Consider the following 12,297-nt stretch of genomic DNA (forward strand, 5'->3'; position numbering starts at 1 on the left):
ATAAATGCATTCTTGAATTGATTGAACTTAATTGTTTTTGTAATGATGGTTGTTGATTACAATATTCAAAATCCAGCTGCACGCTTTCTACTAAAGTGACGTTCATTGAATGTATGTTTACATGTTGAACATTTCAAAACATTTGCAAAACATGAACAGAATTTTAAAAACGTTACATACTCAAAATAAGACAGAATTAAAAGTTTAAAAACATCATTTTGAGCTCTGTCTGCGTCATTTGTGAGTTGTACAGTAAACTATTGGTATTGCAGCATTACACATATTCACAGTACCTTTTAAAAACTGTAATGATTGGGAAAATTAGAGTTTGGGGCCCTAAAACTTACTTACTGGACATATTGTGGCTACAAATTCAATCAAATGGAAATCAGGAGGAAATGCGAAAGGTCCAGCTGGCGCTAACAGAAACCTTTCATAGCAGTATGCAATCAATGTATGCCCATTTTCTTGTTTTTAATGACACAGTTGATAGTACTAGTTTTGTGACACCGCTCAGTCGCATTGCCATCAAAGCCGTCTTTCTAAAGCTCCCTCCACTCGCGATATTACTGTAATCTCGCGAGTACAAAGTGACAACACTGGCGAGAGGGAGATGGAGAGAAATGAGGTCTGAAAAGGACCAAATGACGGTGGGCAAGGAGAAAAACGTCGTCGAGATAAAGTTTAGGGACATCCAAAGAGAACAAGAAAACACTCCCGGTAACCCCAAGCAGAAAGAAGAGAAGAAAGAGGTTTTTACAAAGGTAGGAAGACGAGGGTTTGTCGTTTTGTTTACGCTGCGTGGAAAACAGACATGGAGGAGGCTCGGAGGAAGGTGGGATCGTTTCAGCACCGCGGACAGCGACAGGAGTAGGACGCGCTGCTGGAATCACGACGATCCCACTGCTCCTCCAGACCCTCAGCTAGATCTACAACCTCCTATCAGTTTAGACTTCACACTCCTCTCTGACTTTGTTGATGTAACTATTGTTTTTCTCTGTAAAAGAAGCTGACATTGGCAGCTAAGTGATTAAAGGAATGTAGCAAACACTGATCATAATTGTGCTCTTATTTACAATAGTAATTCCTTCATCATCGAATGGTTTATAATACGTTTATTCAGCCTTGCACGGTCTGTAATCCCGGTTTAAGCCCCCAAAATAGCTCATATCCCCAGTAGCCTCGAGAGTTGTCAAGGCGTTATTTGAAGTAGGTGTATTTTAATACAGTTTGCATAAAATGTCAAAAAATGACTGATGGCTCATCCCAAAATTGTGCTTTTGAAAAGATAATTTTGTCTGTCTGCATTTGATAATTTATTATTTGTGTGTTCTGTTGTACACCTTAACATGCAGTACCAGTCAAAAGTTTGGACACACCTTCCCATTCACTTCAATGAGAAAGTGTGTCCAAGCTTTTGACTGGTACTGTACACTTTATAAGTTGCTTTAAGATGATAAACCTAGTTTACCCAGACTCATCCTATGTAAGATAGTGTGCATTCTTCTTCTTCTTCTTCTTCTTCTTCTTCTTCTTCTTCTTCTTCTTCTTCTTCTTCTTCTTATTATTATTATTATTATTATTATTATTGCCAATGTTTTTTCAGGTGGGTGGAAGTTAGGACAAATATATTTTGCAAACCCTCTGACACTGTCACAATCCTGGTTGTTGATACTTTGAATAAAGATAATGTGAAGAAAGTAGCTTCAACATTGAAAGAATAATCTTATTCCACATCATCAGACAGCATCATATATGTATCAGCTTGTTCCAAGCCTTTGTTGAAGCTATATGATATTTCTGCTAATTGACATATCCAATCCCATCTTTTATGGCTGCACCATTCCATGAAATGGAAATATTCTAGATGTGAATCATTTTATACACTTTTGCCCAAAATGTAGCCTTACATACAGTATATGGTGTCATTGGAAACTTTGAGATCTCCGCTTAAATTTAAAATTAAGTTCTGGGCATGAATAATGTTTGCCTGCACAGTAAGACTTTGGCCCATTGGCAGCTCACTGAAGTTTTTAAAGGGGTACTCAAGCAGTTGGGTAATGCACTTCTATAAAGTTGGGGGACTCATAAGAAACATGTTTAAAAACAGTGTCAGTATCCAAGCAGCAGAGGCCAATATATCATCACTTTTAGTGTCTATTATCTGCCAAGCTACAAAAATGCTGGAGGCTATAATGCAAATTACTGGAATCATTTGCCACATCCCCCCTGCCTGGTTTATGTCTTTTAAACTGCATGCCCTCAGTTTTTTTTAACTTGGGCTTTCTGTTACAAATTTGATGTCTTTATAAAGCTTCTTCAGAGCCACAGAAAACATTACGCAATTGTTTTTACTGGATGCGTTGTACTCCCCATGATGAATAAACTGACAATTCAGTGGTAAACCCCTTTATGAGCATTTCAAATCTAGTTATACAAGAGAAAAATGTCAAACAAATATCAGTGTACTGTATGTCTTTAGTACAGTATTCTCTCATGACTTAGTTTGCACATCAAGTGACCCCACTTGGACCTGAGCCCACAGTTGAGAAACTCTGGTATATAAAATAACTACTACGCAAAGGATGAATTATCCCTGAACAGAAAATGCACCACCAACAATGTTCTTCCTTCTGAAGTGAAAATCATATGTAAATGATTGTCTACAGGTGGTGATTCGAAGACTCCCACCTAACCTGTCAAAGGACCAGTTAGAAGAGCAGCTCAGTCCACTTCCATCCTATGACTATTTTGAGTTCTTTCCAGCTGATCAAAGGTAACCATGATAGCCTCTTCAGCCAATCACAAAACTACGTATGCTTAAGATAGCAAATATTGTTGCATTGTCCCTTTTATACAGACATTGATGACTTTTTCTGTTGTCTCCACAGTCTCTACCCGCACCTGTTCTCCAGGGCATATATCAATTTTAAAAACCCTGAAGATATCCTTCTGTTTCGGGATCGATTTGATGGCTATGTCTTCATTGACAACAAGGGTAACTCTTGATTTTTTTAAACTCAGTTTGACTTTGATGCCGCTGTGGTGCCGTGAAGGTGGACATACACCACCACCCATTCTGCAATATTAAATGCAAACAAAAGTGTGTTTGTTTTACAGCTGCAAACCCAATTTAATGGACAGAGAGGTGGCTTTAGAGCTTTTGTTGCCATTGTTACCATTTGATAACTGGTGTGAAGTGACAAGCTGCCTTTTATTTCAATATTTACTCAGGCCAGGAGTACCCTGCAGTGGTAGAGTTTGCCCCCTTCCAGAAAATCTCCAAGAAGAAGCTAAAAAAGAAAGATGCCAAAGCTGGGAGCATTGAAGAAGGTAGTGAAATACAGAGCTTGCATTTTAAACAGTTATCATTATATTGTTCCAGAATGGATTTCAGAGCTAAAGAAAATAAATCTTTGTAATCTTGGAGTATTCAAACATATGTTTCTGTAATCTTTATTCACCTTGTAATCTTAAACCCCCTCAGACCCAGAATATAAGCGGTTCTTGGAGAACTACTCCTGTGATGAGGAGAAGTCTATGGCCAATCCTGAGACTCTGTTGGGAGAAATAGAGGCAAAGACCAGAGAGCTCATAGGTGAGTCGCAAACAAAATGATCACGAGTTTCGGAGTAACAGCTCCTACAAAATTACTGAACTTCTGTTTTTTTCTCTCCCCTTTCTTCCCACTTTGATCAATTTCAGCTAAACGGACAACACCGCTGTTGGAGTACATCAAAAATAAGAAAATTGAGAAACAAGTAAGACAGAATAAAAAATACTCAGATTAATTGTTTCTAAAGATGTCAAACATCTTTTGTAATGCGCCACATCCTTCCCCTACAGAGAATAAGGGAGGAGAAGAGAGAGGAGAGGAGAAGAAGAGAGCTTGAAAAGAAACGGCAACGGGAGGAGGAGAAGAGAAAGCGACGAGAGGAGGAGAGACGCAAACGGAAAGAGGCAGAGAAGCAGAAGAAATTGTCTGATAAAGACATCAAAATTAAAGTAACCATTAAAAAATCATACTTATTTGTATATCCTAGTTGTTTGGATACTTTAAATGGTGTAGCATGTAGTTACGGAATCTGTTGCCTCTTGTATTATCTGTTTTAGCTCCTAAAGAAGAGTGACAGGGACGATGACGTGGATTCAGACCGAATGAAGGACAAAAGTGAAATTGGGGATACAGAGAGAGGGAAATGGGAGAAAGCCGGTGGACAAATGAAGTCAAAGGACCTCAAGGAAAAGTAAGGATCATCAAAATCCTTCATTGTAGCTGGGCAATTTTCTGTTAAAGTGAGCATCACGTGGGGTGGTCAGTAATAATACCACTGGTTGGTACCACTTAATGTTCAAGCATACTTAGTGTGTAAATACTAGTCACTCTAGGAATTTTACAAATAGTAAATAATTGAAGGGATCCTGTTGGTTTATGTATCCACTGCCAGAGAAGCTTGCTTTTAATAAGCTCCTTGATTGAATAGGAAGGACCCTTCCACTGACTCCTTGCAGAGAATCTGCAACAAAATATATATGTTAACATTTACAACTCAGAGCATTGTGTGGGGTGACCACTAATAAGACATAAATGGAAGGTCAGTGGTCAACGGGAGGTCCCTCATGATCAATTAAAAATACTGTGCAAGCTACATTGGTGGATTCTTAAGTGTGAGCTCACAACCTGCTAAACCAAATGTTAGCAGAAGATGCATGTTATATTTTTTTATATTCTAATGAGCTAACTAATGAGTAATTGCTGATCTGTTGAGTATTAAATCATTTCTTACTTACAAATGAAGTAACAGTCCATGACCCAAATATAAACAAAAGTACAGCCCCAATAAGTACCTAAATTCAAAACACACATTTGAAATCTGCTATCACTCCTCTCTTAATTCTTAATGTAATAATAATGTGATGTAATGTAATAATGTCTTTGTAATAATCATGTATTTGGTGTCTATGTAATCTCTCCTTTGGCCACTAGAGGTCAGCCTGAGAGTGACAAGGAGCAGAGAGAACAGCACTGCCGCAGACAAAGAGATAAGGATCATCGAGGGAAGGATGACGAAAGGAAACGTCAGCGACACCACTATGAGTTTGACAAGTTCATGCGCCGCAAAGATGAAACAAAATGGGGAAAGGGTTACTGCCAGGACCGAGCCAAAAAAGAGGGGCACCATCATGGCTATTCTTATTGCCCTGACAGTGGAGACAAACTGGGAAAGGAAGACAGGGAGGAACTGGGTAACAGGAAGGAACGCCTCCGAAACAAGGTGAGCGAGAAGGTGAGCATGAGATGGGGGGGAACGGTGACAACTAATTGCTTTGTCTCTCGTGATATAGTCTTTTAACTTCATTGTTATGACTTGTTACAGATGGTGACTGACCTGAAATTGCTCATAAGGATGAATACGTGTTTGTGTGGTGTATCTGTGTTTGGCCCTTTGAAAAAACTGCAATGATGTTACTGGCATTGGCTCACAGAACATCTGGTGTGAGGTGCACATTTAAACACAAGGATCCAAAAGCCAAACAGTTTATTAGTAGAAATCATTCAAGGATGGATGGATGGATGGACGAATGGATGATTTTTCTATACATGAAAACAAAATATCACCAATCAAAAAGAACATTTTACATCCATCACCTTGGAATTTATGATTAATCTATTATAAATATGATACAAAACAATCCATTTTACATTCAAACAAATCCATGACATTTTAACTAAATAAAACGCACGTAGTTTGTCTCTTTGCGCAACCCTCAGTTATGGTTTGGAAGGAAAACCCTGACAGGCCCAAAAGCAGAGTTTTACAACTTCCTGGTAGTGTCTCAGAGCCCTAGTGGTAGTGGGTGGTGGTGGTGATTCAACAACTTGTGATGTCAGGCGACCTATCTAGGGTGTGTCACTACCTGCTAGCCCTGTGCATGTTCGGATACACTTCATCCCTGTGTAAGCGGATTAAATGCATTAAGAACATGTATGGATCTATGTAATGAAAGTGTGTGCTGCTTCTCTCTCCCATGCCCTGCTCTCTTGTCTCCCTGCAGGACCGTCCAGCCATGCAGCTCTACCAGCCAGGCGCACGCAACCGCAAGCGCATGAGCTCAGCAGGCAAAGGCTATGACTGCATCCCTGTTGGTCACTCGCCTGAACCCGGGACAGAGCGTTGCTATGACGTTGTTACCATGGCAACAGGGCTTGATAAGGGGTTCGAGAAAAGCAAAGATGAGCAGTGAGCAGTTTGGATGTTCATAGGAAATACAAATAAATTATTCAGCTTCTCAACCTAAGTTGATGCTGACAAGTCTGACTGATTATTATTGAGCTTCTAAAAATAATATTCCCCTGTGAGGGAAAAGTTAACTTAGTAATATTTATTTTCTTATTTTTTGTTTTAGTCATTTTCATCAGTATAGGTGTAATAAAATTCAGAGCTTTGAATGTTGGTCAAGGTTTTTCTTCTTTCTGGACCATGAACATTTTTATTACATAAATATTTTAACTGTCTCACTGTTCAGCATTCAGAGAGTTATCCAACAATACCACTAGATCGAGTATTGATATATATTGGGTATTAATATGATAGCACAACAATTAAGTCAATTTGTCACAACTGTGTGGTATATTTCATGTGCTACCTTGGTGCTGATGCACGTAATGAGATTTTTTCTGTTAATTTTTTAAATTGCTGCCTGCTTTCTAGTTTTTTATTTTAGTTTTCATCAAATTGTATCAAATCTTTGTCACTAGAGGCAGTCCAGTGTCATTTCTGTTGGTCGTGTGTGTGTGTGTACCTGTAAACTCACCTGTAGTGTCCATCATCAATTTGCTGGTGAAACCATGACCTCATCCTCCGCAAAAGAGATCTTGTTTCCAAGCCTTTGTAGAGTCCACTGAACTTGGATGTTTTTAAAGATCCTACAGATTTTATCAAAAAGAAATATAATGTAAGTAGAGCTTACAGACAATGGATGTAGAAAATGTAAGAGTGGGAATCCTGTGTGTATTTTTGTGTGTGAAGGTGAGCAAATGAGAGGAGGTTATGAATGATTAAGAACACAATGTTTCATGTTCTACCACTTTTTCCTAATTGTTATGTGTTTTATGACATTTTGTCCATAATCTTATTCTAAGGTTTCATGCACTACAGATAGGATTTTTTTTCTGTGAGGAAAGCTTCATGAGCCAGGAAGAACACATTGTCTACATTTCTATAAAGCATTTCCTAGAAATAAAATGAAGGATTTCCCAGCTTGACACAGATAAATGAAAACAATTGATTTTCTAAGATGTTTGCATGGTTTTCTATTAATTCTATCAACTAAATGTAATGGAAAAGCCACAGATATTGCTATAGTAATATGATCTGTTTAATAAGCCTTACTGTATAATGTTTTTGCACATGACCTAACATTTGTCTATCATATCTCTTACATCGTTTGGGTTTCGTTCCTTATGCTGTGAAAAAATAAAGCTCTTCTACAGTTATGAGAGATTCAACATTTGTTTCAGTCTCAGTCTCTGCACTTGAAAATGTACGACAGTTAGGGTGGTGCAGTATTTGCAGGCTGTATTACCCATAATGCACGTTTATAAATGCTAGTTATGAGTCAATTACAGTTAGCAATGAATAAATCTATAACTGAATCCTAGCTTTAGTGGGTGTGGTCATGTCTGGCTGCTTCATGTGTGATGCAGAAGGCAGATTATCCAAATCTTAAATAAAACTCTCCTCTTTCTTTTTCTTCTAAATGATCAATCAAATGTTAATTTTTTTTCTTTTTACTTGTTGAATTGTCACTCAATCAGACAGTGTCTGTCACATTGTCACACAGATAAAGCAGAACTATCACAAGCAACAGGAAGCACAACAGCATATCTCATAAATCTGGCATTCTCACTTCACTTAAAGACAATACCTTCCTTCTGCCTGTGTGAAAGCGTGTATTTACCTTAAGCCCCAACTCTATTATGGTGCCTTGGCACTTATTAAAAGATATCTCATAGATTTTACTCTATGTGACTCATTTCAGTCTCAACCCACATATAAAGATATTCTATCCTCTGCATTTGCGTAGACGTCAGAGTCATTTGGACTTTTCCCATCACATTTCAATCACAGCAGCAGTATGACTGATAATGAGTAAAAATACAGATCAAACACATGTGTCATGAACCTAAAAACCTTCAAGAGTAGACTACAGTCTTGTAATTTTTAAATGATTTTATTACTCTTATAGATAATTCATGAACCATATAGTGAGGAAAGAGACAGATGAGTAAATGTGTATGCTTTCAGTGTTGTTCGCATGTCTGCATCTTAAGAGTCATCTCCAAGACGGATTGTAATGTGTTGGCAGTTTCTTCAGTTGGTATAGGATAGAGATTGTCACATGATCCATTTCCTCTCTTTATCTCTCGCTGTCAAATGCACAAACCTCATTTCCTCAGCAGTCAATATCTGTACCTTAGTCTGCAACTGACACTCGTCTGCCTACCTGACTTCCCTCTGGTCTACCACTGCGTTCATAGAGGTGAGTGTACAACTGACTTTTACTAAGGTTTATCAGTACTTATACTTTATATAATTTAAGTTAATATTGTCTTGAAATGGACTTACGATGCACCGCGTGTCAATATTTCTTTATTTTTAGTGTGATTTTTTTTTTTTAGATCTCTACTTTTAACTTTAAACATTTGTTGTTTTTAAAGGTGCCCAGTAAAAATAGACTTGACTTAGTATTTTTAGTGAAAAAAGAAAAAAACTGTACCATGTTTTCAACATGTTTCTTCTTTTTAACAAAGAGTAGTCACAAGAAATAAACGTCTGACTTACATCCATGCTGCAATATTAGTATGGTGTGCATAGTACATAGCATGTGACACACACAAATAGATAATTGCACACTCATAAATAATACAAATGTAAAAACATCATATATTAGTATATATAGAGAAACATTCAGTCCTCATTAGTGGACAGTGATGCAACAAATACTCTTACGGAGAGAAAGTAGAGAAAAAAAGAACTTACAAATATTCATTATTGCAATCCAATATGTTTTCCTGATCTGTCAAAATACTTGAGCATGATGTAGTGATCCTCCTGATCATTGTGGTAATAGTGTACTTTCCATTGCATAACTTCCAATGAATGTTACAATGGCTCATTGAAGTTAAGTGCGTCTTCTGCTTATTTGGTTTGTGGTAATTCCCTCCAAACCACCATGTGCACAACATGCGAGAGAAAGTGTCTAGTGAAAGTGTATTTCTCGTCTGTGTTGATGTGTGAATTTCCTCATGGCACTGAGATAGAATTCAGTTTTGTTTTCCATTTTCTGCAACTAGACTTGTTGTTTAAGCTCTTGGTTTAAGCTTTTTTATAATATCTTCACTGGCAGTCTACTTCACAGCCAGATTTACATGTGCCGATCGCACGAGCCACCTTGAGCGACAGTTGGCTCTTGTCACCACAAATCGAGCGTGTCCTTTTCCTGTGTGAAAACTCCACCCGACACATGTGCTACTGTCACGCAATCAACAAAACAGAGCAGTGGAATTATGAAATGAATGCAACACTATCTGTTTCACACTTTTGAGTTCAATCAGTTTTGCACAGTTGTATGCACCACTCTTGCTTGAGAAGGTTTTTTTTTCTTGTGGTTTATGATATCTAATATTTTTCTCATACATTCAGACATTACCAAATGATAACATGATACGCATAAATTAAGATGTACATGATACTGCTTTATTCCTGCCTGTATTTTGTAAGAAAAATTAACACTACCACAAGCCTCATTGAAGCCTTTGTTGATTTATGGCACACAGGTGATGAGAGGCAGCTCCCCTCCAATCATGTCGAATTCAAGCAGCACCAAACTAGACAACGCCACCCTGAACCTGTTTCAGGATGTAAACACCAGCATCACCATCTCTGTCATGTACATTTTGGTTACTGCCATTAACCTGGTAGGAAATGGCCTTTCCATGTGGCTCCTCCTCTTCCACACGTCTCCTAAGACTCCCTCCATCATCTTCATGATTAATCTCACCCTCACCGACTTGGCCCTGGGCACTGCCCTGCCCTTCCAGATCGCCTACCAGCTCCAAGGATACCATTGGAATCTAGGACCCAACATGTGCAGGTATCCTTTGTGTTTGCTGGACACTGCTGAAAGTATACGATAAAGGATGTCCTTAACAGAAATTCATTGAAATTTGGGAGAAACTGTCTCTTATGATGTTTTCAACTTTCATTGATTTAGGACATTCTTAAAGGAATAGTCCGACATTTTGAGAAGTAGGTTTACTCACTTTCTTGCCAGGGGTTAGATGATGAGATCGATACCATTCTCTTGTCTGTGTGATAAATAGGAAGGTACAGCCAGCAGTCAGTTAGTTTATCTTAGCGTAAAGACTGGAAACAGGGGGGAACAGCTAGCCTTCCTCTGTCCAAAAGTAACAAATTTGCATACAAACACCTCTAAAGCTCACTAATTAACACATTATATCTCGTTTGTTAAGTCTGTACAAAAAAGTGGCTGCTATGTCTACCCATCTTCTCATCTAATTCTTGGCAAGAAAGCAAAAAACACATTTCCCAAAATGTCAAACTTTTCCTTCAAACTTTTTAATCATGATTTTGCTTTGACCAGTGATTAAATAAAATCCTTTTTCTATGTATCCACCCACAGTTTCCTTACCCTTGTCTTCTACACCAATATGTATTGTTCCATCCTGACCATGATGGCCATTGGTATTGACCGCTACCTTGGCATCGTCAGGCCCATGCTGTTCAGAGAGACCAGGGGGAGGAAGTCCATCGCTGTCATCAGCTGCCTCCTCATGTGGGCTATGGTACTGAGCGTTCTGTACCCGCTGATGACCACAGACCTGACCTATAACATTCCTGAACTGGGGATTACCACATGCTTTGACGTGCTTAAGAAAGACATGCTCCCGTCCCTGTTGGCCTGGGTGGCCTTCCTCTTCAGCATGGTGTTTGTCCTCTTCCTCTTCCCTTTCTGTGTCACGGTATTCTGTTATGTCAGTGTCATACACAAACTGGCCAGTGATTCCAGGACAGCCCAGAAAGAGAGAGCGATACGTCTAGCCTTCATTGTTCTCCTGGTCTTCACCCTATGCTTTGCTCCCAACAACATCCTCCTCTTGACTCACACTGTGATGAGACTCTTCTATCAGAAGTCTCTCTACATGGCCTACAAACTGTCTCTCTGTTTTAGCTGTGTGAATAGCTGCCTTGATCCGTTCATTTACTACTTTGCTTGCAAGGACTTCAGACAAAAGCTGAGACAGATCATCAATCTGCAGATCTTGAGTAGTGGGGACTCAAAGATGGAGAATAGAGAGAGCATATACTCTGCACACTGCACTACAGAAGGTCGTGAGACTGAACACAGCAATTTGGTGCAGCAGCACAGCAGAGTATAGAAAGAGGGAATGAGAGAAACAGAAAAACAGGAGAGAAACAGTGAAAAAGAAAGTGAGGGAGAGAGAGAGATAGAGAGAGTGTCTTAGTGGTTACCCTGTGTCACCCTCTTTCAACATATTTTTACTTCATTTCTTTTCTTTATGTGTATTGCAGAATAAGTGAATATTGGCAGGAGCTGAATCTCTTTTCAAACTTTATCTTTGTTTTTCCATTATTATTTGTGTTTTTTAGAGAATATTTGTTTTTAAAGAACTGTGTATTTTATCTGTCACCCAAACGATTATCTGGCCAGATGTAGCATGTATGAGTGTAAATAAAATATCAATAAAGTCTATATATTACATAAGCCTTCTTTGTCCAAGTATAGCTGGATTAATGTAATTTTTACATTGTATATGTTAATGCCTCGGTAAATAATAAATAAGTTCCTCTTTTCATCATTTTTCGTTTCTTTTTTTCCAACAAAAGATAATCAGAAACGGCTTATTGCCATGTAGGTTTGCTTTGTTGTTGTTGTAATGCATAACAGTCAAACATATACACAAAATGAAGTAATCCTAAATAATATAAAAAAGACAGGATTTACAATTGTAAATGTAAATGTACAAATGCAAAATATATTCTAAGTGAGAAGAGCTGCTGTAGGTTGACATTTTAAATAGAAGAGAATAAGATGAAATGTACCCTACAAAATATTGACCAGGAGTATATGCAGTGTGCAATTGATAATAATAATGAAAAATAAATAAATAAATAAATAATAGAAAAAGTATTCCTCCTCTCGTCATTGTTATGGTTATGGTTATTGTCTCATGCTATGCACCACGTGCTT

At 38.2% G+C, this 12,297-nt stretch overlaps 2 protein-coding genes across 3 annotated transcripts; both read left to right on the plus strand.

The window, feature by feature from the left end:
- Window positions 1-353: 353 nt before the first annotated feature.
- Window positions 354-7,498, plus strand: upf3a (UPF3A regulator of nonsense mediated mRNA decay). 2 transcript variants are annotated; one of them, XM_042426693.1, is made up of 10 exons: window positions 354-764; window positions 2,670-2,776; window positions 2,892-2,998; window positions 3,235-3,333; window positions 3,488-3,598; window positions 3,706-3,761; window positions 3,847-4,005; window positions 4,114-4,247; window positions 4,988-5,288; window positions 6,058-7,498. In XM_042426693.1, exons 1-10 carry the CDS (start codon window positions 624-626, stop codon window positions 6,244-6,246), a joined length of 1,404 nt encoding a protein of 467 aa, XP_042282627.1. In that variant the 5' UTR covers window positions 354-623; the 3' UTR covers window positions 6,247-7,498. The 2 variants fall into 2 exon arrangements, with proteins under 2 accessions (XP_042282627.1, XP_042282628.1); XM_042426694.1 differs by having other exon boundaries at window positions 4,988-5,276.
- A 965-nt stretch (window positions 7,499-8,463) lies between these two features.
- p2ry8 (P2Y receptor family member 8) lies at window positions 8,464-12,034 on the plus strand. Its single transcript, XM_042426782.1, has 3 exons — window positions 8,464-8,544; window positions 9,842-10,158; window positions 10,708-12,034. The coding sequence occupies exons 2-3, from the start codon at window positions 9,845-9,847 to the stop codon at window positions 11,462-11,464; spliced, it is 1,071 nt and encodes a 356-aa protein (XP_042282716.1). The 5' UTR covers window positions 8,464-8,544; window positions 9,842-9,844; the 3' UTR covers window positions 11,465-12,034.
- The last annotated feature ends 263 nt before the right edge of the window (window positions 12,035-12,297 follow it).

The sequence above is a fragment of the Thunnus maccoyii genome, chromosome 11, assembly GCF_910596095.1.
Source record: "Thunnus maccoyii chromosome 11, fThuMac1.1, whole genome shotgun sequence".
In the NCBI taxonomy this organism is placed as follows: Eukaryota; Metazoa; Chordata; class Actinopteri; order Scombriformes; family Scombridae; genus Thunnus; species Thunnus maccoyii.